The 27,873-nt window shown below is 40.3% G+C and overlaps 1 protein-coding gene across 4 annotated transcripts in view; it reads left to right on the top strand.

Moving 5' to 3' along the window:
- Positions 1–27,873, top strand: part of tenm2a (teneurin transmembrane protein 2a) — a 275,485-nt gene that overhangs the window by 108,115 nt on the left and 139,497 nt on the right. Inside the window, exon 1 of one of the 4 annotated variants that reach the window (XM_058396864.1) lies at positions 22,277–22,857. The exons of the other annotated variants lie outside the window; for them this stretch is intronic. Coding sequence (XP_058252847.1) covers positions 22,791–22,857 — 67 coding nt within the window. The 5' untranslated portion in view covers positions 22,277–22,790. Of the gene's footprint in view, positions 1–22,276; positions 22,858–27,873 lie in introns of those variants that run through there. 4 annotated transcript variants of the gene reach the window in all.

Raw genomic sequence — 27,873 nt, 5'->3', positions numbered from 1 at the left:
TCCATAAGGAGCTCCTTTGGGAAAATAGACAACAGCACATCGGTCTTCCTGTCCCTTACCAGAAAATTCTACTCCATTCCAGATGTCACTTTGCTCCTTTTCCAGGTTCGACAGCGGTGTGAGTGCAGCAGTCATCTTCCGACACCTTTCCAGTCAGTCCTAGATTTAGTTCGTTTTTTTAATGACATTGTGGCATATGTTATCCAGATGGCATTTTTCACGCCTGGCAAATACGAGGGGTAAAGTAAGCGTCAGGGTTCGCTGTCATTCAGAAGCAGGACCGACCCGATAGACACTCGGCAAGAAGGTTACAAGGAAACGATGGCTATTTGACAGCAGTATTTATATGAAATAAAATGTCATTCAGTAACTTTATACTATTAAACTTTATACCACTATTGAAGCATCTGCATGCAAACACTACAAAATATTCCGGGTGATATATGATATATTGTCCCTGTTCATACCCTCACACTTGCATTCGGTATGTAACTTGGCTTTTTTTTTATACAGAATTTTAAACAGAAATGAATAGAAGTAAGAGAAATTAGTGCTTTCTGTGTGCAGTCATTTTTTTCCCCCCTGAAATAATTCTTTTCTTTGTATTAACACTGATAGTATGTTGCTACAGACATAGTGAAGTGTAGTAAAACAGGCAAAGAACTGAAATGAAGCAAATGTCCTCTGCTGTTACAAAGGCTTTTGAAACCAAATAAGACCTTATATTTTATTCTCTTTTTTGTGCCCTGCTCTGTGAAGAACTTTTGTGGGTAAAAGAGAAAAAGGAAGAGAGAATTTGATTGTGAACAGAAAGACAAACCTTTGATCTGCACACACACACACACACACACACACTTTTATTCAGTGCAGTTGTTTCACAGAAACCAGTTCCTCAAATCAAATAATAATAATAATAATAATAATAATAATAATAATAATAATAATAATAATAATAATAATAATTCACAAACAAAAAAATCTAATTAAAAGCCCCACTTCTACTTTCAAAATTTTGGCTTAATGAGCTACAACGATCATAAGAATTAACTTAATTCTTGCTTTTAAATAGCTCTGTGAGTTATTAGGCAGCTCTGTAGCTGTTTACCTTTTCATTAATACCTGACTTAAGCATTTAATTAGTAACATTGGTTTCTGCAGATTGTACATAGTCTGGAATTGCAGCGGAATAGAAATGCTGAAGCACAGGAAAAAAAAACATGCATACACATGGGGAAAAAGGTAATTGCTAATAAGTGTGCTTGACTCTGTGTGTTAAGCGTTTGTGGAGAGGCGCTGAGGTGTGGAGGCTCAGGTTACAGCGCAGCGCGAATGCACTAGAGAGGAAGCAGACTTTCAGTGCAACATCCCACCTCCGCCTGTGCCAGGCAGTCTAACACACACACATACACATACACACACTCTCTCTCTCACATGCAGATACACACTATGCTCTTTAGAGGAGCTCTTGGGGAATGTAGGAAAAAGACAACAGAGAGAGAGAGAGAGAGAGAGAGAGTATGTGTTTATGAGTGGCAGAGACACAAACAGGATGTGTTACAGGATATAAAAAGCTACTTATTTCTCAGCCATGTGTATGGTGTGTGTGTTATAATTAAAGTGTAACTGTGCATACATGTGGGCATCCAGCTGTTGTATGCATCTGGATAATTAAAAGTAATCTCAATCCCTTTTAACGTCCGTTACAAATGTAGACATTTTCCTGTATTCCCTCAAAACTTCAAAATCTCATATCAACTTATTTACTGCATAAAAGTTTAGAGTTTAGAGGATCCAGAATTTTAGTATCTAAGACATACTTTTGGTAGCTGGTGTTGTTAAATGTTGTTAAATATATGTGATATATAATCTAGAAAAAAATGATCTTGAACCATGCAGATGGATTGTATGCATTTGTAAAAAGGACTCATGGGACAGCTACTTTGTGGAATGTTGGCCTATGACTAAGAAAGACAGATCTGAAAGCTATGCTGACACTCTCTCTCTCTCTCTCTCTCTCTCTGTGTGTGTGTGTACATGTCTAGCAAGGGAATGTGTCTCCCAAGAGACTAGCCTCATCAATCATGCTGTATTAGTTTGTGGCATGAAGTTGAAGTGTATTGGTCAGAAAGCTTTGCTAATTGGTCAGTGTGCTGATGCTGTTCAGCTGATAGAAGGCCAGTGGTTTGCCTCCAATGATGATTTATAGAGCGGACTGTGGTGTGTGTGTGTATGTGACTGTGTGTGTGGTGGAATAGAGAGAGAGAGAGAGAGAGAGAGAGAAAGAGAGAGAGATGGGTAATGTGTAATAATGGTGTAAAGAGACAGATTAGAAAATTGGGGCTTAATGATCCCCGTCTGTGCTAGCCTCCACAAGCCAGCCAACCAATGTCTGAGTGATCTGAGAGATGCATTTCCCTAAGGATTTCACCATCTTTCTTTGCTCTCTCTCTCTCTCTCTCTCTCTCACACACACACACACTATACACACAGACACACACACATCATTTTTGCTGTCACACAACAGCATGTGAGATTCTATCTTGAGACCAAGAAAAGAAACCAACGCATGTGCATTTGTGTATCTTGTGTTAGTTGTGTCTATCAGTCCACTGAACCAGTTTCTCCCACACGTACGTTTAGGATCTTTTAGCTAGTCTTTAACTCTACAGAGAATGTGTGATTAGATGCACTGTGTCACTGTGACTTTCACAGGATCGATACCCTTAATTGCACGTATTATACATATCTATAAAACATGCAGAATCCAGAGACATCACCGTGACTATGCTGCCCACTAGCTGGATGAACAGGAGTTCATATGCTGTAAAAATGCTGATTAGAAGTTCATAAACTGTATATAATTTCAAGATGCAGAGTGACATGAAGTTATTAACTTTCTGACATCGATGAGGTTTCTGCGCCGAGGTTGTGACACTTTTATTTAGTCTGTGTACGCATTTGCCTCCGCTGGAAGTATGCTCTTCAAAATGAATTAAAACCATCCCCAAAGAAATGAAAATCAAACACACACGCACACACACACACACACACACACACAGAGATCCACGCTCGGAGACAGAGAGAAGCCAATCCCGCAGAGACAGAGAGGCCGATTGTGCTGGCCCTTTTGGAGTTCTCCTGTTAATCAGGTCACACACAAACAGACACATTAGCACACAACAGCGCGCTCCTTCCTCCTCCCAGACGATTGGCAATGTGTTGCGCTGTTGATAGAGAGCTGGCAGCCGTTCAGCAGACTGCTCTCCCTGCACATCAAACACACTCACAGCCGTTTCCCTTTCATGTCTCTCTCCCCCCAAAAAACTCTATTTGATCTGCCTGCCAAAACACACATTCCCCCCCACACACCAACACACACACCAACACACACAGACACAGAGACATGTTGCAAGATTTACACACACATACACAAACCTCAAACTAACATGCACCTACCCACAGAAGCATAACAGGAAACCCAACAGCAAGTTGCTGTTGTTGTGAGCATGACATAAAAGCAGAATCACAGAATGGAGTCTCAAGCCGTGCTTCATCCAGAAACCCTTTCACTTATCATCCTTTTTACAGATCAAGTGCTGGACATGTTTCCAACACACACACACACACACACACACACACACACACACACAAATACAGGTGGCAAAAATCCGGATCATAAAATGTGATTTATTTCCGCATGGTGTTACTTTAGCACCCATATTAACTGGGTTAGTTACACGATTTCCATTAAAGGTATAGTCCAAGACTTTGGAGGTAGTTAGTTGATACTGAAAATGCAAACGTTTGAATAAATGCAGGCTTTCTTTCTTTTTAGTATTCCATTTAAAGCCACAGTACTAAGCTAGAAGTACTGAATCTTTCTGAATCATCAGGAATGTTTGGATTCTTCATGCTTTTCTGGTGATCCTAGGAGATCACAGAGGTCTGAGAAAGAAAGCCGTTTACAAACTATTACACTTTTCTGACCACTGTGTGAGTCAGGCATCCTCGAAATTATTGCTGGCAAAAATGAATGTCATATTGTTGAATCAGTGATTTTACTGGCAACCCACTCAGGTAGAAGCTGCATTAGCAAAAATAACTCCAGCTAAACTTAGTTTAATCAGCTAAAGCTTTAACACGCAAAGTATCCCTCATCTTGTGCATGATTGCCGTCTATGTGCTGTCTATATAGACTGAATATTTGGTACTGAATGGTAAAATATTTTCTCAATGGTACCTACGTCTAGTTTATCAAAGTAAAGGCACAATATCTCTCTATGCTCAGAATTACCCTCATCTAGACTCCATTCATCTGTGTGTGTGTGTGTGTGTATTTCAGTTCCAGCTTTTCAATTCCTCTAAACCATTCTGCTCAGGGCCGGCATTCTCCTCACACGCCTTGAGGAAATTACAATAGGTTTGAACATGGAAGCACTGGCTGGGATCTCAATAATGTAAGCTCCCGTCGTTTAATACGAATGATGCAGACGTTTGATAAAGATATGAGCAAATCTGCGTGGAGATTATGAGAGGAGTCAGGGACAGACGGGGAAAAGAAATGGCAAAGAAATGTAAGGTCAGAGGTGTTTTATCTGTTTTATTCCTGTGAGAGACGTGGCAGTTTGTATATAAGTGTTACACACACACACACACACACACAGCACTGACAGTTTATTTCCCCGCTAAATTAATGATGAAATCTAATGATCTCTGTTAATAAAATGTCTTTTATTACACAATGTCTACTTTTTAAGATATAAAACAGAAACAGGAGAGAGAGAGAGAAAGAGAGAGAGAGAGATTGAGAGAGAGAGAGAGAGAGAGAGAGATCAGTCAACATTAGTATGTGCTATGTATTGGCCTCATTTCTGTGGCTCTTTATAATAAATTGTTTTGAGTGGCCTGGATTCAGCGCTGCTGACAGCCTGTCTGTCTCTGTCTATCTGTATCGTTCTCTCTCTTTGTTGTTGCATGTTTAATGCTTTAAAGAGTAATAAAAAGCTTTGTCCCCGCATCTCCATGGCAACCTCTCCAACTTTGCGGTCGGTTTAGTTTGATTGGTTGTGTTACTGTGTGAGAGTGAGTGTGTGGAGGGAGACGTGAGGGTCCATTCTCATCAGCCATCAGCACAGGTCACCCACACTTCTGATGTCTGTAATGTTCTCCCCATCACACTCATCTCCACCTCTCTACTCTGGTCCTTCTGTCTGCATCTTTGGCCATGTCTCGACCCCCCGTTTCTCTCTCTCTCTCTCTCTCTCTCTCTCTCGTTCTTTTGTTCCGTTCCCTTTTCACCTTGACAGAGGGCTGGGTGGAGATATGATCTTTGCATATGCATTATTGATCTGGTGCAGGTGTCCTCTCTCTCTCTCTCTCTCTCTCTCTCTCTCTCACCTGAACACACACACACGCACACTTCCACTAAAGTCATCCTATGCAGTGTCACTATGTAGTGATTACTTCTGCATAAATGTATAATAATCTGATAATCTAATACCACCGTGTTATTTTTAAGTAACACTTTAATGCACAATAGTTTCTAAATCAGGAACCTTCCTGTGTGTGTGTGTGTGTGTGTGTGTTTTTGGTTAGCTCTTTGTGAAAACACTTCTTTGTAGAACCCTAAACCTGAGTGTTTTGGTATCTGAAAATATTTCAAGTGTAACCCTTTTAGAAAGCTAAGAACACTCGCCTGTCCACGTAACCATGAAGGGTTCTTTTAGTGACTTTTTTTTTAAAAAATTCATTCATTTTAAGTGTCCTTAAGTAGAAGTTAATAGCGCAGTAATGTACAGTAGTCTCAAAATAGACCTCTTAAAAAGAATTAACTATCCCCATAACCCAAGAGAAACTCTTTTTTCTAAGCGGTGGGAGCATTTAGTAGTGTCTAAATGTACAGTACTGTCACTACAGAGTGCCCATCTGTGGTCTTTATCTGTTTCACTACACAACGTTGTAGTGTCCCCGTGCAGGGATGCAGAAGTATTGGTGTTTGCCACTCCAGCTCTAAACGCCAATTCACACTAGACACGAGGCATCAACCACTGAGGGAAGCATCACAGCAAGACCTCATTCAGTTCCGTTTTGACAAGCGTTTCAATCTAGACAGGCTGTGTGAGAGGCGCATTAGAGTGAAGTGTAAACTCCAAAGAAATCCACTGAAATCACAAAGCTCTCATTTTTATAGTCTGTACACTACAGAAATTGTGCAAGCTGCACTTGATTCAGCAAAGACCTTGCTGATGAGAGATGTCAGAGAAGAATGGCCAGACTAGTTTGAGCAAAAGCTACATTCAGTTCATAAATAACAATCTATTAAAGTCCATCTTCACCATCATACAGAATAGAAAAGGACCACAGTGAGAACTGGAGGCTACACTGGACACAGGTTCACCGAAACTAGACTGGAAAAAGATCAAGCTACGTTAGTTTCAATCATTTTTCACTCATTTTGCATTAGAACTACAAAGGGAATTGAGTGAAGTTATTTTGTGGCAACTCATCCTGCTAAACTGACAGTCTTCCTCTCTAGACTGATGAGCTTGTATGTGTTTACTGCACTGGAAAACACTCAAGAAATACTTTGAAATAACATCAGCTCATCTAAATGCCTGGATAGGATTCTGTTTTTGAGTTTGTTATGTGTAAATTTTCTAGACTCATTTGCGTGCCACCTTCTGCATCATTTATTTTATTTTCTAATGTTACAAATCAGCCCCATGTCTGAAATCATGGACACACAGCTGTCCTTTTCCATTGTATCGTACAATGGCTTTTTTTTTCCTACTGTGTTCCTTTGCACTTTTTTTTTTTTTTTTTTTATCTTTAGTGAAATGAAGCTCTCCCGAACAATGGGGGGAAAAAAGGGATTGGGAAATAAATAAATAAATAAATAGAGACAGAAATGTCAGGCAACAGAAACCAAACAGGAAAGAGAGAAGAAAAAAAACAAAGCTCCAAATCTCTCTACTGTTAATTAAAAACAAGTCAAACCACAGAGAGGAGTAAAGGTGGTGTTAGATACCGACATGCAGGATCATGAAGTGATTCTCTCTCTTCTTCTGATTCCCTCTGTATGATTCTCACTCCTGTCTGAGACACCTGTGCTGAGCTGAGCTTTCCCACACACACACACACACACACACACACACACATACACACAAACACACGGCTGAGTCTTACCTAACATATCTGAGCACATACCCTCGCTGTGTCTAACCTTCTTGTACCTTCTGGTCTGCACAACGAGGTGTGTGTTGATGAAATGAAGACAGGACAGAGGAGTGCATACTTAAAAGGCCATCGATAGGGTCAAGAGGCCACGGCCTACCTACGTCTTTTACAGCTGTTAGCACAGAGCTTCCAGAGCCGGGACTAGAGAGAGATCAGGATAACAAAAAGAAAGGGCAAAGGTTAGACACAGAGGCAAAATGAGGGATGAAATGAAAAAAGAGAGATGGAGGGGAAAAGAAGTGTTGAAGGAGGAGTGAGTTGCTATTTTTGCCGCTCTCTGCTGGGAGCCCCTCTGGCATGCTGTTATCCATCTTAATGCTCCATGGAGGGAGGGAGAGTGAGCACGAGCAACATGAAGCAGATGTACCATCTCTATTTGTATTTCCTTACTCTCTGTCCCTTTGTTCTGTTCCCTTTCTTCTCTTTTCCTGTCCGTCTCTCGTCCAGTTTTCCTGCATCGCAATGCTCTTTCGCTGCACCATGCAGCTGCATGTCACAGACTACAGTTCATGCCGTACAACAGGTACTACAAACATTTGCAGAGCAAAATGTTAGGATTTCATAATTAAAATATGAAATGAAATAAATCCCAGCTTGTATTTCTACATGTCAAATAAACATGCTCTACGCTTCTCTTTTAAAGCAGCTGAGTCATTCTCCATGACTTGAGAAACCGATGTGTCCCTTCACCATGTAAAACACTGTCAGCTGTGTTTATTCAGAAATATCACTGTTAGGATAGATCAGTATAGTGACCTAATTTTGAAGTAAACCTACACTGTTTTTCTCTAGAGTGATTATTAGCTCATGTGTTTGCTGCAATTAAGTTAAGCATACCTTTAGGATAACATTTACATGCCAATAATGTGATTATTATTGCAGCTATATATATATATATATATTACATATAAGGGTTATTATCCCTATTGCTGTATAAAACTAGACTTTCATAGTTTGGAGCTCTGTAATTAACTCACCTTTATGGTGCATCATGGAAAAACGCATGTCTCCTGCTGACCTGCATGAATAAAAATACATCCTTACATGAAAACATCTAGATTTGCAGGTGTTCCTGTGCATTGAAGTGCCATCCATCCAAGCTTCCATCCATCCATCCATCCATCCATCCATCCATCCATCCATCCATTCTTTTATTCATCCATCCATCCATCCATTCTTCCATCAATCCATCCATTCATCCATCCATTCATCTATCCATCCATCCATCCATCCATTCTTCCATCAATCAATCCATTCTTTTATTCATCCATCCATTCATCTATCCATCCATCCATCCATCCATTCTTCTATTCATCAATCCATCCATCCATCCATCCATTCTCCTATTCATCCTTCCATCAATCCATCCATCCATTCTCCTATTCATCCTTCCATCAATCCATCCATCCATCCATTCTTCTATTCATCAATCCATCCATCCATCCATCCATTCTCCTATTCATCCTTCCATCAATCCATCCATCCATCCATCCATTCTCCTATTCATCCTTCCATCAATCCATCCATCCATCCATTCTTCTATTCATCCATCTATCAATCCATCCATTCTTCTATTCATCCATCTATCAATCCATCCATTCTTCTTTTCATCCATCTATCAATCCATCCATCCATCAATCCATCCATCCATCCCTCCTTCCATCCATCCATTCTTCTATTCATCCATCTATCAATCCATCCATTCTTCTATTCATCCATCCATCCCTCCTTCCATCCATACATTCTTCTATCCATCCATCCATCCATCCATCCATAAATCTTTGTTGATAATGATAAAAAAAAAAACAGGTAATTGTTTACCATTTTGCATTCCTATGTGCTCAGGTATGATATTGTACAACCAATCCACCGTTCAGAAGGAATTCTTCAACGTGAACGCAAACCTATGATCATGATTTCCGTCCCAATTACTGTTTGAGCCAAGAATCTCCTGGACATGATCCTGTTTTTGAGTGTGCTCTGTACAAATTATGCTTCTTCACATTCCCGTCATTTCTTCTGTTGTACTCGTTCTGTAAATGCACATTCACCTTCCTTCCCATGCTTCTTTTCCCCGATCTTCTTATTTCATTAATCTGCATGATTCCTGCACTCCGTATGTCCAAAAGTATGTGGACACCTGACCATAACAGATATATGTTTTTGATATATGAACAGCCTTTTCCAGATTAATGGCACAGGTTGCATTCCAAAGTGTTCACTTGAGCTGATGTCAAGGCTCTGTGCAAGCCACTCAAGTTTTTCCACTTCATCTTACATCTTTCTCACTTTATCTATACGTCTTCATGGATTTGTGTACATGGGCATTGTAATTCTGGAACAGGTTTGGGCCTCTTAGTTCCAGTGAAGTTGTTGAGCATATAAAACCTTGTATACAATTCTGTGCGTTTGTGACTACAGTTTGGGGAAGGCTTGCATGTGGTGTATATGTTTCTTTATCTTTTTTCTGTTGTCTGTTCTTCCACCAAACCACCAATCAATGATGTTCTGTTGAATTTATGTTTCTGTGTCTGATCTCATGTCAAGGCCAAACATGTCAATTTAGCACTGATGTTCTTTAAAGTATCTCAAGTTGAGTTAAGTAACTCAACTAAAGTCCTTCTTTCTTCATCCAGTCCTCATGCTTTTGCTATATCTCTTTTATTGTTTTTTACAATACTCATTTTTGCATTTTTCTTCCTTCATGGTCTCCATCTTTCGTTTTCTCTCCCTTTTGCCCATCTACTCTCCAAATAACATATGCGGTCTACCTTTTTATGTCACAAGCAATTAATTTGTCCATTGCTTACATTTATTGATCCAAGCAAGATAAGCAACATAATGCATTCCACTTTATAGAAAGGCAGATTTCATGAATGACTTTGACTTATGTTTGTAGGCATGTAGGAGGGGAGTGCAGGGGAAATCAATGGCCATGTAAATATGTCCAAGCGAGAGCCTATATCTGATGCCGTGATAGAAACACCGGCCACAGAACGGCGGCGAGCATGTGTTCAGACTCCGCTGAGGATTCGGAGGCATCAGATTGGAATTGAGTTTTTCTCAGTCAAATTTATCACCATTAGCAAGAAGAGAGAAAGGAATGTACAGGCCAGCCATTTCTTCTCTCTACAGCTTTGTTAGTAGGGGGTGTGAAGGTGTGATAAAGCCATATTGCCTTGATGTCTGGGAATGCACCACTGCACAGCATATTTACTAATATTATCTCATAGCATAAGCAAAGCTCAGAATCAGGGGTGGAGATTATTGTAATTAATCACATAGTAAAATGTATTAAGAATGATATTAATTACTGATTTATTTTATAATTAATACCCATAATCGCAATATTTCAAGCTTGATTATTTTTAGGGACGTGACCTTGGACTAATATTCAGAATGTTGTGAGATCAAATCTCAACACCACCAACATCCCTGCCACTGCTGGGTCCTTGAGCAAGGCCCTTAACCATCAAACACTCTGCATAAATTGTATAAATGTAAGTTGCTCTGCATAATTATTAGAAACACAGTAGTAGTTGTATTAATAAAAATAAAACACAGTATCGCCTGACAAGTCAGATATTTATCATAGTATAACGAATGAATGGATTGCGTCATATATTATTACATGAGATAGGTCTATAGGACGAATTACCTTGTACATAAACACCGCCAGTTAAAATGGCAAGGGAATAGATATTTAAAGCTGTGAATAAATACATGTCTGCAAATCTCAGCTGGGCTTTCTGTGTTACCAATAACCAGAGTGAAACAGTGCACATACAACTCAGAGCCCACACACTGTATTATTCATCATGAGATGCTGACAAACCAGACGCTATCATCAGAGCTTAACGCTGTACCGAACTGTGTTGTTCCTATGAAAGATTTTGTCCAAGCGTACACACTCGTTTGTTTGAACGAACAAATTAGCACATAAGAGGTGTAAGATAATGCCGTTATCTGTAGTTATAGCTATCTGTATCTGTGTAGTACACAAAATATTCATATCCACCCGGAAGTGGGCATGGTCTGTAAGCTAACTATGTTTCAAACAGCATCTTTGCTAAATCACCAGTCTGTTACTTATGCTTCAGCTAACAATAGCCTTTAAAATTAAAATTAATGTCAGCTTCACCTTTTTGGAGGGGTTTGTTAAATTTCAGAAAAGTTCTCATCAGAATCTAACATAAAGCTGAGATGCAGTTATAGTGCTGCTGCTAGTCAAAATGTGATTACGCTTTTAAGCAGAATTTCATTATTCTGTCTGATTTTCAGAGAGCATTTTCTTTGAATACCATTCGACAATAGTCATTTAAGATTAACAACAAAAAAAAACTATGTGCGTGGTCTGCATGAGCTATATGGAATGGTGTCATAATATATAAAAGCATATTTGTTTGCTTTGAGCAGAAATATTGTAGAAATATGGTTTTACTTGGAGCTCTTTGTTGCTCTTGCTCTAAGCTGTAGGATCATAGTTTCCGGGTTGCTCCAATGTCCTCATATTGCACATACAGAAATGTACACTATAGTTCACTTGTTTCTGCCAAGAAGAATAATCATGTCTACCTTATCCTATGGCTGAAAAGTTTGGGCTTGATTCAGTGTTTGGTGGTTGTAGTTGGTGTGGGGATTTTGATTTTTTCTGGCAACCCACACTCTTCGATGATATGTTTTTTAAAGTTCAACATTAAAGTAAAAACCTTACACCTCAAGTAAAAACCTTGTTTTGTTTTGTACAGCTGGCTACTAAAAGTGTTTCTATTCTGGACGCGGTTTCCATTGGTCAACTGCCTTACAAGCGAAAAACTGGACTTGAGTCTATTCCATCTTTCCAGATCATAGTGAATACAGAATAACATGAAGATGCAGTTGCCATTTTCATGCATAGCTTTGAAAGACACCAAAACATGTCTTTGTAAAATATTGCAGCACTATTGGACCAAAATATTGGCTCCATACCACACTAGTTACTCATAGACAAAACACCATGCTATAACCATCTTGTGCCTTGGAAGCAAACCCAAGTCTCACTCTTACCATTTTTTTTATTTCTATTATTTTATGTTTCATATTGCTTTTGTTCCAGTTCAAAAGTTAAACTCAACAACAGCAAAATACATTTAAAAAAAAAAAAAAAAAAATGCCAAAGTAGTGGGCTGAGGTATTTTATAATCCATTAAAGGTTGGGAACCTGTATCTTAGTTTACTGAGGTCACACCACATTCAGAATAAATTTAGACTTCTCAAAAGAGAAGGATATACTCAATGGGAGTTTAAAAAAAAAATGTCCAGCTTGGGTGAGCCTGTGCCCACTGTAGCCTCAGATTCCTCTTTTTAGCTGACAGAAGTGGTCTTCTGCTGTTCCACCTCAAGCTCATCCACCACTTTCTGCTCACCATGGTTGTAAAGAGTGATAATTTGGTGTTACTGTAGACTTCCTATCAGCTTAAACCACTATCAACTCTCTGCCTGCAGAAATGCTGATCACTGGATGTTTTTATTTATTTATTTATTTTTGTATTTTACATCATTCTGTGTAAATTCTAATGACGGTTTTACGTGGAACTCTCAGTGGATCAGTGATTTCTAAAATACTCAAACTGTCTGTTAACAACAACAGTGCCACAGACATCACATTTTCCCTCCCATAGTGGTGTTTGAAGCTGTTGGTGATGATTTTCTTGCATTGTGCTTGCACCACATGATTAGATGATTGGAAAATAGCATGAATGACCCTGATGTACAGGTGTTACGTATATATATATATATATATATATATATATATATATATATGTAACACCTGTACTTCAGGGTCATCAAATACATTTGGAATAAAATAAATTCACCAACGATATATATACATATGTATATATATCGTTGGTGAATTTATTTTATTCCAAATGTATTTGATTCAGTATACACAATTCATATTAACAAATTCATGTTAACTCTACAAGTCCCCATTGGACGTGTGCGATTCAAACACCCCAGATTTGTTTGCTGACACGATGACATGCTCAAAACAACGATTTATATTGCGCCTGTCATATGTTAATTACCTGAAATGCATGTGTTTGTTCATTTGCATACAAGTTCTTAGTAGCTCACCCACTAAATGAGCCACCAGCACCACAGCAAATGATTGCTAAAAAGTCTGTAATTAGCACTGCCCTTGATAAATATGCCCCTGTATGTGCTGCTGTTTATGGCAGCCACATTGTCCCATGGCTCACAGTCACCTTTCTCTACCTCCCTTGCTTCTGCATTTACAGAACTCGTGTCTAGTGTGCTTCAGTATCACTACTCGTTCTGCATTACAGTTCATTGCGGCTACATTTTGATAAACACACATGACAGCATGAGTCACAAGTGTTAAAGCTGGCATGTCAGACCCAGGTGATGTCACTGAGGGTGTGCATTTGGTATAATGACAGACTTTACTGTAACATACATGAACCACAGGGTGGATGTGGTTAACACAACTTAACACTGAGTGTGTGAAATAGAAGTAGCCTTTATTTGTCACATATACATTACAGCACAATGAAATTCTTTCTTCACATATCCCGTCCTTGGAGGTTGGGTCAAAGTACAGGGTCAGCCATGATACAACAGTAGCAGTGCTGGGGTTGGAACCCTTGATCTTCTGGTCAATGACCCAGAGCCTTAACCCCTTGAGCCACCACTGTGTGATGTGTGTAATTTTGTATGTCTGAGTGTGCATATGCACATGTGCATTTGTTTGCGTATATTTGTGACTGTGTGTATATGTGTGTGTGTACTGAGTGTGTGTGTGTGTGGTTTTTTTCTCCATTTAATTCTAAGTGAATTTCAAAGTGGCATGGGTGATTTTGTCCTTGAGAGGTGCAGAGCTTCTTTATTTAAGCACATTAAAAACTACATCCTGCGACTTCAGAGTGTTAAATAGTTAACCTTCTTGACCAACATCCTATCTGTGAGTGAATCACTTTGTAAGACAATGCAAGATAAAAGCCACTCTGTTTGGTAAGCTACTGTAACCTAGTATCAGAGGAGTTACAGACAAGAGGGCTTTTGCATGCAATATTTGTTAAAAAAAATTTTTTTTGCTATGAAGCACTTTTCTAAGACTGTCTGGAAAAGATCTCCAGCTAAATGCTTTAAGTATAGATGCGGCCACATTCTTTAAAGGCATCTATTTCATTAGACATTACCAGAAAATAATTCAGTTTTGTCATTTACTATTGCTCGCTAGTTCAAGCATGTAAATGCTGTCAGAAAATGGCACATACCTGTGTGGCTTCCTTTTGATTAGACCATAATGATTGAGTGCACTTGAGCTCCTGTACCAAGCGAGAAAATGCAAGAGGGTCTCGGATGCTAACGAAGCAGATTATAAGTGTATTGATAAAGCGGATAGCACTTGAGCTCAAGTCTGGGATCATGCTTTGTCTCTACTCACTCTATAGCTCATCAGTCAGTCCAGTTCTGCTGCCTATATGTTATCAGCCTCCAGGTCTGCTCCTTACACCTCTCAGTCCCTGTGTGCTCTTACATCTGTTCCGTGACTGAATGTGAAAGATCAGTGCAGATCGGATTTGCTGGGTCATTTATGAGTAGTAACCTAATCACCCAAGTCTTCATTTTGCTCCAGCTAATCTAATCTAATCAGGCCTCATTCGCACCCACACTCTTCACACATCTGTGCCGGCACTGACATTGAGGAAAATGCTCTGCGACTCACCCTTGCACGCACACTGATCATTCTGAAACATCTCTGCCTGCAGGTGTGCGCACGTTTGGAGTGAAGCAAAGCAGAGCTTGACAGATCCCAGGTGGCCGTGGGTGGCTGTGCTGGCTCTGAGGAGCATGGAGTCTGGTGCCTTCTTCCTAGTTCCAGATGCATGAGGGGCAGAGTTTAGGCCTGAGGCACAGGGAGATGGCTCAGTGACAGACACAGACACACATCTGTATTCCATGCTCCCCTGAGGCACTCTGGATCGCACAGCTCATGTCTGAATGATGCTGCAGGCCAGAGAAATTCACCTGACATGGAGCCATGACATTGCCAGGCCTATGTTTCATGAAGGCATTTATCTCCTCACTATTACCTTCCATGTTGTGTTCCTCAGTTTCCGTCCGAACTGTCACTCTGTCATTCTTTCTTTTTGCGCGCTCTCATACCATTGTACTTTTATCAAGCATGTAGAACATTGGACAATACATAAGGCACATTAAGCAAAGTGAGAGTCAGCTTGCAACTTCATTTACTCTTGGATTTCAGCTACACAAACCACAGTTAGAAGCACCTGTTGATGAGAGAGAGAGAGCAATCATCTGTCCTTTATCTACCTCTGAAAGGAAGCTTATAGAAGACACCTGCATGCCGGTGTATCCCACTACTGTTGGAGCACTGGCAACATGCTGTGACTCCCTGGTTAACTCTATAGAGAATTTTCAGACCAACAAGGCAGCCAAAATCTTTCTTTCTATCTCTCACACACACCTCAGACCATTAGATTTCTAATTTCAAATACTAAAAAGAATAAAAAGAGGGCTTATTCTAGACAGCATTTGCTCCTATTAGACCCGGGATCAAAGTCACTGGTGCTGTCCTTGGTGCTGAAAAGCTACCAAGTGTGAGAGTTTGAGTACACACACACACACACACACACACACATATCCTGGCAGCCTTTGTGTCAAGAAATAGAAGGTGGGAGATTGATTCTGACCTGTTGCATGGCACCTGTATGAGAGCCATTATGGTTGTGGGTTGAGAGGCCAGCTCCGCTTTAATGCTTTCAGTGCGTGAGAGTTCTCAACCGGCTCAACTGATGAATCAGTTTTGTCTGCCACGGCTGCAGCCACACTTGATTGACAGCTATATTCCCATATTCAGCTGTCTCTCATCTCCCCACATTAAATGCCAAATATTAGCATACAAGAGAGCCACTGCAATAAAAGAGCTAGTGCTATGGCTTTATCTCAGCATATGTCTATCACGAGCAGATGCTAAATACTACTGCTTTGTATTATCCGAACAGGAGGATGGAGGGTTTTTAAAGGAGACCTTCCCACACATGAACACACGACACATTAACACACATGTACACACATTCCTAATCACTGAACAGTTGGGCTGAGTGTACGCTAAGCATCACAGGCACCCATGTCAACACGCCAGGGCTGCTCTTCTCTTCCCCTTGCACGTCAGACCCTAATTAGTAAATAACTCATTAGCATGAGGTGATTAATCATTCAGGTTGTGGATGATAGGCTGTGTTGTGTGTGTATGTATGTGCATGTGTGTGTGTGTGTGTGTGTGTATGTGTGTGATGGAAATGGAGTGGGATAATGAGTGTGTGTTCTTATATGTGCATATATAATGTTCATTTGTTCATTAGTCATTTGTTGTTAAATTTGAAGTTATACTGTTGCTTACAGAAAAGCAGTGATGTTGCACAGACACCATTCTGATTCATTTCCAGCCTTGTCCAATTATATTTTCACAGTTACACTGCCTGTCCTTTTAGTCGTTCGAATGTTCCTTTAAGAAAGTCCTGATCAGCAAGTCTACAAAGGTCTGGCCAACTCCTCCTTAATCAGAACCACAGAGATAGGGCCAGGCTGGAACCCCCTGATACCTCCTTCAACCAGACCCCCTTCTCTGTATTGCAGTATCTCTCTCACTTTCTCTGCTTTTCCTCCCTTATTATGACTTTCTCTGGAGAGAAGAAGGAGTGTGAAGGAGAGCCATACAGATTGTGTCTACAAGACACAGACAAAAGAGAATGGAAGGGATGGATAATAGTGAGCAGGAATCAAAGGTAGCTATGAGAGTTCCTTCCCAAGTGTTTTCTCCCATTCCTTGTTAAAACTAGACACTTCCCCCAAACTTTGTCCTATCAAAACCTTCCTTCCAGTCTGTTTATGCTTCATGCAGTAGTACTGTCAGTACTACTACAACATTGCGAAATAGGCATAGTCACATAGCAGTCTACTATATATATATATATATATATATATATATATATATATATATATACATATATATATCATACAAAGCTCTGTTTCCTGAACTGTTTTGAATATCTGCTTTAACTGAATGCCTTTGTCACTCAAAGCAGCTGCAAACTTCACAGCACTGCAGGAGCTTGATTGGCTGCTCCCTTTTGTGGCCGCAGGGATATGCTCTTGATTGACATGTTCAGGGGTGGTTGAGGTGAATGATAGCAGCAGCTAGCCACTGCATAGCGATTATCCAATCATGGAGCAGTCCAGTGTCAATCTAAGAATGAAGACTCATCCTCAGAACTATAGTCCTCACAATGCATCTCAAATAAGTCTTCACCTAGGTGCTGTCATGGACCGTGCTTAAAATTGACAACATGATAAATGACTGATCAAGCTCTCCTGTAGTATAGGACAGCCTTATTGTTTATTCCATTTATTTACCATGATACAACACCATATATATATATATATATATATATATATATATATATATTGAGTCACCTCGTCCTTGTTGGTAAGTGCAGGTGACCCAGATGTCAAAAGTGTCTATTGCAGCACTTTGCACACGGGTCTCAGAGCACTGCTGGCCATCCATTAATCTACAGATGTTTTTCTTGGTTGTTTTTTTTTTTTTTTCTTCCAGCCAGAATTCTCCCTGAGGTCTTTGCAGTAAAGGTTAACTAGTCTTTTCTTAAGCCTTCACTGGAAGACAAATCGCTATGCTCACCTCATGGGTCCCCCCCATCACACATCTTATTCCCCCACTGCCTCATTCCACTGTTCTCCTGCGAGAGAAAGAGAGAGAGAGAGAGGGAGAGAGAGAGGCAGAGACAGAGAGCAAGAGAGAGAGAGAGGACAATGAAAAGGTGACTGAAAGAAAGAGGCCAAAGGAGAAGTTTAAAAAATACTCTAAAAGAGATCTGGTGTTTGCTGTGTCTGGAGGTTTACTGAGATCATTATACGGTTGTAGGTCACTTTTATATTCTACATCGTTTTTGAAAATGCAAATTATTGTGTGTGTGTGTGTGTGTGTTGATCTGTGCATGTGCAGCATCACACAGATATTCTAAATTCATGGTGCTTGATGATTAGTTATTAATCTGATAATTCTGAAGCCTAAGGGCTAAGTTTCAAGAGATACCATGCTGATGTTGAAGACACAATCAGAGCTGAGTGATGATGGTCTCCCATTGCTTTCCAGCTTCTGGAAAAAATGACCGGTAAAAATCATAGAGGCACATGCATGAGTCGAAAGAACTTTTTTGTGTGGCAGATATGTGTATTTGTTTTCAACAAATGGATAACTAAAAGCAAAATCAGCTTTATAATTACTGTACTAAATAAATATAATGGGCAAATATTTTGCTATTTAATGTGGGTAGATGATGTTAGGGGAAATTTAACCTACAAATTTTTTTTTTATTTTAACAGTGTGTTCAGTCATTGTAGCTGGCTGTGGTAGAATTGCTAGACAAAGAGCTCTTTCGCTGATCAATTCTTCATGCTCAATCAGTGTTCGAAGGAACAATTAGTGCCATTTGTGCGTGACACACCAAACTGCAGGTAATGGGAAAGTTCCAGCGTTTGCTGCCTTCCAATGCCTGACAGTAGGCTTGAGCCCTTATAATTAAGCATGTTATCTCAGTAAAATGTATATCTTTCCTGTAAAGGTATATGCACATGTACTGCATGACTGCATAACCAGTGAATGGAGAGTCGTGTAGCCGTGCTGTGGTCTGCCCTGACTTCAGACTGCGGTGCTGTGGTCTGCACTGGTGTGTCTATGCAAGAGATTTGCTGTCTGGTCTGCTTGTGTGCTTGCCGCAGCCGTAATGAGAGCCTCTTATGCTACAGCCAGACTCAGTTTATGCTGATTAGAGAGACCCCGGAGAGCTCCAGAAATCTCCCTCCTCACTATTCGATGGTGTGTGCTGGAGCTACGCTTAGCTAGGGAAATATGCTTCAGCTGATATTCCTTTGCACCGTGTGTGTGTGTGTGTGTGTGTGTGTGTGCGCGTGTGTGCGTGTGTGTGTTCTGATTCATTACATGAGTGGGTGGACAACAAGTTATAATAGCCATGATAATATCCGTTATAATAAGCACCATAAAATAAAAGCCACAGTGACCATTCCTGTAATTTCCACATTATTGTACACATTAATGACCAGTGTGATGCATGTGCAAAAGGCCAAGGGCACGGGAGGCTGCACAAAGCTCCGGCTGAATGCACTTCAGTCGGTGTATGTGGAGCTTTGAAACTGTTCACTTATCATGCCTCAGAGTCAGAGTGGATTGAGTAGCACATTTATGTTCATACATACCGTACATCCAGTTTTAAATGGAACTGTTACATGGAACCGCTGTTATTTTCCAAACCTGAGTAACCATTTAACTCAGACCGGCTGCAGCAAAAAAAAAAAAAATTTACACCACACCACAGTTAAATTCTGGAATCCGATTGGTGAGATTTTGATTGATTTTCTGTAACAGCAGTTCTGACACGAGTCCCAGCTGTAATTCATATGATATGTTCATATTAACGTGGTCATTATAATACATTATCGTTGCTATAGTAACAGCTCCTGTATATAGTGGACAATCTACATAATATAAGGCTAATTATAAATGGTTAAAAAATATAAAATCATTAATATTTTGAAGCTTTCTGTAAGTAGACATGTACTTAAGCTTGTGGAAGGATTCTCAAATGTCGACACACGAGTAAGTGTCCAGCCACAGGAGACTAAATCTCCAATTCCGGTGTAACCTAGATGAGCCTAGGTTCCCTTTTGAGTCTGGTTTCTCTTAAGGTTTCTTCCTCTTGTTACCTTAGGGAGTTTGCCATATCTGGCTCGTTCACTGGGAATACATTTATATACCCTTTTTTATTTCTGTATTTCTGTGCTTCGTGACAGTCTTGTCAATCGTTAAAAGTGCTATACGAATAAAATAGAATTGACTCTTTAGGATGGATGACTGTGGCTTTTCAGTAACATGACAAGCTCCATTTTTTCCTCTCATTAAAATCAAAAGACAGAAAAAAAAGAGGTTGATGCAGGAAGAACCATTTACAGCTGCTGTAATAGTACAAGAATGAACCTGTCTCGTGTCAGTTTCCACAAAATGTCGAGCGTATGTCGTTCATTTATAAATTGCTGTTTTATAGACATAAAATAAATAATATAAATTGTTGTTTTATAGACATAAAATAAATAATATAAATTGTTGTTTTATAGAAATAAAACACTACATGACATCATTATGTAAAAAATAATCCATTTCCGGGATTATTTGGTAACAACTGATCTTAACCTTAACCACATCATAGAATAGATTTTCCCAGCTATTATTTCTTCAAGCAGCAATTGCTTTAACCCCCAGCGATCCAGCCAAGGGCAACAAGTAAAAGCTCCCCAGGATGGAACTGGGAGGAAAAAAACCTTGTGAGGAACCAAGACTAATCACCAAGTCTCCTCTGGCTGCCATTGGGAATGGCACTGGGAGTTATTTTTATATCTGTCTAGGAACTGTGGTTCACATAGAGTACAATCTAAAAGTTATCAGGATTTCTATATGCTGGTTATCCCTGGAATTGGAATAACTTTCGCCGTAAGAAACGGAGACTGACATGAAATCAGCTGTCCATCAACGAAGAGGGAATAGAAGGTTATGGTCAGATGGCTCTGTGGAGGTTTGAAGAATGCAGTCTGTGTGTCTGATTTTGTCTGTGTGTGGTCTGGCTCCTGCTGAGACAGGAAGCAGACTAGTGCTGAGCTGAGTAGAGCTGAGCTGGGATGCCATCAGTCTCTGACTGATCAGATTGCCTGCCCTCTGTTGGACAGCTCGAGCTCGGTTCAGAAGCTTCAGCAGTCTACTTCGCACCTCAGAGCAAAGCTTTAAATTGAGAGCAAGCCTTATTTCTGTTACTCCAGATCACTGCAGCTGATTTGTTTCATTATTGTTATTATTTTATTTACATTGTGGGGATTTATGTGGCTGCAGCTGTATATCCAGTCATTTGTTCGAATTTAGTTTAAGTGTTTTTTTGATGCATTAGACTGTTAAAGGTAAGTTGACACCAAATGAGGTAAATAAATCTAGAGCCTCAGCAGTTCTAGCTATGGATTTATTGCAGTTCACTTACTTCTGTTGTGTTTATAGGACTGGGAGATGTAGCAGTATGTTATATACCATAGATATAATACAGTAGATATCTGTAGGATATTTTCCGAGAGCACCGCGAGACGGGTTGCTCCGTTGCATAAATGTGGAATGTGTTTTTTTTTGCTTTTATTATTAAAATAATAATAATAATAAACAAGTATTGAACAGATGTTCAATAATAAAATAACAGAATAGGATTTAATATTTGATCTAGGTTTCTCTTTTTTCATAATTATCATTATTTTAAATATATGATTAAACATTAATATTTTGGCTTTCGAAGTGGGCAAACAAGCTGCTTCATGTGCTTGGCTGTTTTCCTTTCATGTCAGTAATAAATGGGCAAAAAAACATTTTACTGTTGACTGACAATGTCTACAAATATTAGACTGGATACGCGCTTGGATGTTTTTATTTTATAATATAAGCGTCCACATTAAGCCGGCTGCTTGTAAATCCAAACATCTCTGCAAATTGCAGTTAAATATCGGCTGAACCAGTAAATTTTATTATTTACGCTGTTAGCATGGAGCCGAGCCGTGCATCAACCTTGCTCTTACTTTGCTTGATGTTCCTTTTAGCAATGCACCTCTGTATTTTAACCAGGACAAAGTAGTACTTGTTTTCTGTCTCATATTCTCTCTCATTCTCCTCATCCCTTCGCCTTTGATGAGCATGTTTTGTCACATTTAGGTTGATTTACCCCTCTCTCTCTCTTTTATTCTCTTTTTCATTCTCTCTCTCTCCTGCTTGGTCTCTCAGCCTCCCTGTCACCCTCCTCCTTTTTGCTCTCCTCACACTCCCACTCTCTCACTCACCCCTCCTTCACTTGCTTTCTCTCTCTCGCTCAGCGGAGAGCCTGTATAATTCTTGTGGCTCAGGCAGCGCTCATAGGCACAGCCATGTGCATCCACAGCTCTGAGAACTCGTCTCTGCTTTCCTCCCCGCCGCCTTGTAGAGGCTGAAAGGAGCCAGCGCTCTTTTTTACTCCCCTCTCCTTTTTTTCCCTTTTCTTTCAAGTCCATCCCTCCCTCCTCTTCCCCACCTTTCATCTGCATCTCTAGCCCTGCGCAACCTCTTAATCGGTGGACTACTACAGAGAAGCACTCATACATCGCGTGCCGGGGGAAGACAAAAGAGTGTGTGCGTTCCATGTGTGTGTGCGTGTGGAAGTGTGAGTGCCAGAGAGAGTGAAAGAGAGAGAGAGAGAGAGAGAGAGAGAGAGAGAAGTTGAGCAGGAGAGGCAGAGAGAGCAGGACTGCTGCTCACTGTTGAACGCTGAGGCTCATTATCACGTGCTCGCTGCCGCTGTCCACTGCTGTGCCGCTGTCTTCTGTGGAGAGGACAGACAGAGAGGAGAGGAAAAGAAGATAGGAGAGGAGATTGCATGTACGGAGCCATGCATCACACAGGCAGCATTGGCATCAGGGCTAAAATGCTGCCGCAGGAGACAGGTAAGACCCTGTAGAGAGTGTGTGGAGTGTGGAGTCACCACAAGTATTTGTGTGTGTGTGTGTGTGTGTGTGGTTGGAAATGCATGTGTCAGATGCTGGGACAGCGGCATCCGAAGCGCAGGAGATTGCGTTAATAAGACCAGGCTTATTGAGCTAGTTTAAGACTTAACTACGGTATTACGCCTGACAATATCTTGAATCCATCAGCTCCAAGCTGTGCAACACTCTTCTCATGTAAATGTGTTTGCATGCTGCTTGAAGGTCACGCAAAAAAGCTCTGGCATTTGAGGCAGAGACATGAGATAATGGTGATTACAATGAGTGACACAGACATCATCCAGATGTGTCACCAGTTCCGTGTGTCTTCTCTTCATGACTGATTCATTTTTGTTTGTGTATGCGTGTGCGTGTGTGTGTATGCGCGCGTGCACCCACATATGCATATTCCTGTTTATCACATGCATGTGTGCGCGAGCATTTAAGTATTTACAAGCCCGCAGCTGAGCTTAATTTGCCTCCCTGAGTAAATTGCCCAAATTGCCAATATTTATAAGATTTGCATTCCACTGGAGAAACTAAGTGCTTGTTCTGTCTGAGGCTTCGGAATCATAAATAATTAAAGAAACGCATGAGTGATAGTGAAGCTTGTGTTTAGAAACGTACACACTGGGGATGGGGATTGTTCAAGTGAGAAAGTCTGAATTCAGAATAATGCTGAGGGAATGAAGCCCCAGCGAGCCTGACTGAGGGTAGAGTAGGAGTGTGTGAGTGTGTAAGTGTGTAAGTGGAGCAGAATTAGAGAACAGCAAGGGGTGTCTGCAGCACATTGACTACACAGATGGTATGTGATTGGCATGATCCAGTCTGCAGTGGCCACATGTTCCCATGGTGGCAATTACGGACCGGAGTCCTGGGTGGCTTTGTCTTAAAAAGTCGCCAATTTGCATCCAACCTTTATAAAAGTTACTATTAGTGTTATTATTATTGTTATTATTATTATGGCTATCCTTCTATCTGTTTTCTGTCCCGCTTATCCTACCAAGGGTCACGGGGAACCTGGAGAATATTCAGGGGACCCGGGGTACATGGCAGACACGGGGTACCAACCGCATCGCAGGGCAAAATTATTATTATTGTTATTATTAGTAGTAGTAGTATTATTAACTGAATAAACGTTTGACGCACACAGATACGCGGGTAAGCAATTAACATCCAGCCATGCAGTGGAATGTATAGTGTTAGGAGGCCTAACTCAAGAAAAAAATATGTATGTGAATTCTAAGAAACCTAGAAAGAAGAGGGTTCATTATTAGCACAGCAGCTTTAGTTGCAAAAACTTGCTAAGTTTCAATAGAAATAATAAGTAAAGAGGGCTTCATCCGTGGGACTGACAGTAATTCGAGTTGGAACTGCTTGTGCAGTAGTGAGATGTTCTTTAGGTGATCAGAACATGATCAGACTGTCAGCAATTAGAGTCCATCTAAATGGCCAAACACATGGTGTACACCAAGAGAACCCCTGCAGTGAGCAGGTGGGGTGCGTCTCTATTTCTGAGATCGTCCCCTTAGAGTGACGCTTCACTGCAAATCAATACCACGATTTCTGAATCAGTTTTATCGCACGATGAAACATTTCCATTCTGACCGGATCGGATTCAGAAGTAACAGTGGGTGCAAGGGCTTACCGAATCATTTCATGATGTATGCTGTGGTGTTCGCAGTCACAACCGAGTCCAACACTAACATGTCCTTCACTGCCATCATCACTGAAGAAAAATGGTGCTCACGCTTCCAATACGGTTCCGGAGACATGTTCTGGCAGCTCATGGTGGTTCAACACCTTTAATTTGTCACCCATCTTTATTTTTGTGTGTCTCAGAGCAAGAGATACAAGTTGAGAAAGAGTGCAAACTCCCATCTTGATGTAGCAAAGCGTTTAATTTGCCGCTGACGGCTCAGGTGGGCAGAGCAGTGCTGGCTATAAAAGCAAACAGCACGACTTAGCGAGGTAAAGCGAAGACGGTAGAGCATCACAGGAGACTCTAGCAGCTGATCTCAGCAAAAACACACAACGCAATTCACCCCTCTGCTATCAGAAAGCTGCTGCGAGTCAGCCTGATGGGACTGGTGCTATTTGAAGCCGCTGTGATCCAGAATTAGAGCGCACAGGATCTGTGTAACACAGCTGGAACTGATACGTTTAAGGATTAGACTCTCTTCCTGCATTTCTCTCGCTCTGTCTCTTTAATGGGCTCCGTTCGTGTTGCTGATAAGTGGGCCTCGGTGCTGGAGTCAGTGACTCAGATGCCAGCTCATTTGATCACATTTCTGGGCGACTCCAAGATACATGAACCTTTGCATATTGAGACGGAGCGAGAGAATGAGAGCATGATGGAGAAAGAGATAGAGAGACACAATTAATTGGGTCTGTTTACTTCAATGATCAAGGGTCTGTTTGTGGCAATGGGGACACTGTTGTTCTCTCCTGTGTGAGAGGGAAGGGGTGAGATTTTAATTGGAAATATGGATTCCATTAACCCTGCAGCCCAGGGCGGCTAATTAGCATCTCATTAGTGCAGAGCAGAAGTAAAGAAGAAGAACAAGGAGAAGAAGAAGCACACATTCCATTTACAGGGTCCAGAATGTAAATGTTGCTTCTTTATGAATCAGATTGCTCTTCTTTATGGATCATATCACAGTGACACAACACTGATAGATGGGTGCGCACATACACACACACACACACACACACACACACACACACACACACACTGCATTTAGATATTTAGTCAGTTTAGTTATGCATCTGTTTCTCCTTCTTCTACTTCTACTACTACTATAATAATAATAATAATAATAATAATAATAATAATATATTTGAAATAGCTTAACACTCCGAAGCAGGGTTGTCAAACATAGTCCACAGGAAAGATATCAGTTCCAACCCAGCCCACTAAATGAATTTACAATCTGTGCTCAATATAGAAATCGTTCATGGACCGTAATTTAATTGGAAGATAAAAATAAAACAGCTAGTTGTTCTTATTCTACCAGGGATTAAAAATACAGCAATCAACTCCGAGCCATAAACTCAGCTACTGTCGAAACGTGCTAATGATATGTAATTCTTCATTAGCAAGTTACAAATGATGTGATGCCAATTTACAGCAATGATGGTGAATAGTTTTGCAAAATAATTTTTTTTTTTATATGTAACAGTAAAAAATCCGTGTTCTTTAGGCCGCCACACAGCTCTATCTATCTATCTGTCTATCTGTCTGTCTGTCTGTCTGTCTGTTTATCTATCTATCTGTCTGTCTGTTTGTCTATCTATCTATCTATCTATCTATCTATCTATCTATCTATCTATCTATCTATCTATCTATCTGTCTGTCTGTCTGTCTGTCTGTCTGTCTATCTATCTATCTATCTATCTATCTATCTATCTATCTATCTATCTATCTATCTATCTATCTGTCTATCTGTCTGTCTGTCTGTCTATCTATCTATCTGTCTGTCTGTTTGTCTGTCTGTCTTGTTTGATATCCCTGCTCTAAAGACTAACCATCTTTATTTTCAGTAAATCAACTTAACAATCTAGTTCTGTCTAGGATAGAGACTCAACCCTCTTCAAATGGCTCAAGCCCTGTATCCTTTCTTATTGGGTCTTAATGCTGGAGAATGACAAGGCTCAGACACGCACTGATACCTCATACACTCTTCTTCTGACACTTTGCCCACATGGACGTGAGGAAATAAGGCTGCAGGGGTTCCACAACCCGTCTCACGTCCACACGTTCCTCAGTCACGTAAATTCTTCTGTATTTGCTGAATAAATAATAATTATAATAAGTTTTAGATTGTCAACATGCTGCTTGTTTGAACGATTTGTTTTAGAAAATGAGCAAAAAATACTTTACAGCGATCTAAAGGATGTAATAGCTTCTGGGCCAAAAGAACTGTATACATTTGTTGAAATATTTTGTTTTTGTTTATTCTCTGTAATTCCTCCGGTGAAACATGAATCTTGATGCTCTTAAACCGTTTTAATCAGACTCCTTGCAGATCAGGGTTATGATCAGATGACTTTTTTTATTATTATTATTACAGTGCTGACTCATTTCTTTCTTGTAAAAGCAAACATTTATCTCAAAATGTAATGAAACACACACACACAAATATATATGTATATATATATATATATATATATATATATATATATATATATATATATATATGATCATGAAGTCATTGTATGTGATGTCTCAGAACAATCTCAGGTCTTAATACTTTTTCTTCTTTCTTTTTTCCTTCACCCCCGGTCGTTTTTCTTTATCTGTGGCCTCTGATATTCTTCCATGGCTTTTCCTGCATGGCTTTAGCCAGACACCAGCCCCCCCTACTGGACCATACAGGCACAGCACCCACATACACAAGCTTTCCAAGCTCTTAATAATTTTTAATACAAAATCCAACTTTCCAGTGTTGTACGCTTTGATTCCTCTCATGAGTCACTGCATTTTGACCTGCATGGCTGCGTGATTAGCTCGTGCAGGTTTTCTGTTCGGCTGAAGAAGAGGACATAAGCTTGAGTAGGTGTGTTTCTTTTGTGTTCCTTTTTTTTTTTTTTTTTTTTTTGCAGGGGACGTGCATGTCATGGCTAAGCTAATAAGCATGTGTACGAGCAGATGGTAATAAAACTCTGTGTGATGTGGGCGCCCACTTCATTTGGATCTCAGCGCGGTGCTGCCTCCACAGCCCCTCACACACTTACACTCATACACTCTCTCTCTTTCTCACAAACAATCTTTTTTTATTTATTTTCTTTCTTTCTTTCTTTCTTTCTTTCTTTTTTTTTCAAGGACTGAGAGTTCCAGACTGGGTCACAAATTATAACACTGAAAGTGTTTTATGAGTCTCTGTCTTCCTGAGTCACACGTCCCCTCCGTGCATAAACATATGACATTTTCCATCACTCACTCGGCCTTTCTCTTACCAGGCTGGCCAATCTTCATTT

This window comes from Hemibagrus wyckioides, linkage group LG08, assembly GCF_019097595.1.
Source record: "Hemibagrus wyckioides isolate EC202008001 linkage group LG08, SWU_Hwy_1.0, whole genome shotgun sequence".
NCBI classification, from domain to species: Eukaryota; Metazoa; Chordata; class Actinopteri; order Siluriformes; family Bagridae; genus Hemibagrus; species Hemibagrus wyckioides.
This window is presented reverse-complemented; position numbering and strand designations above follow the sequence as displayed.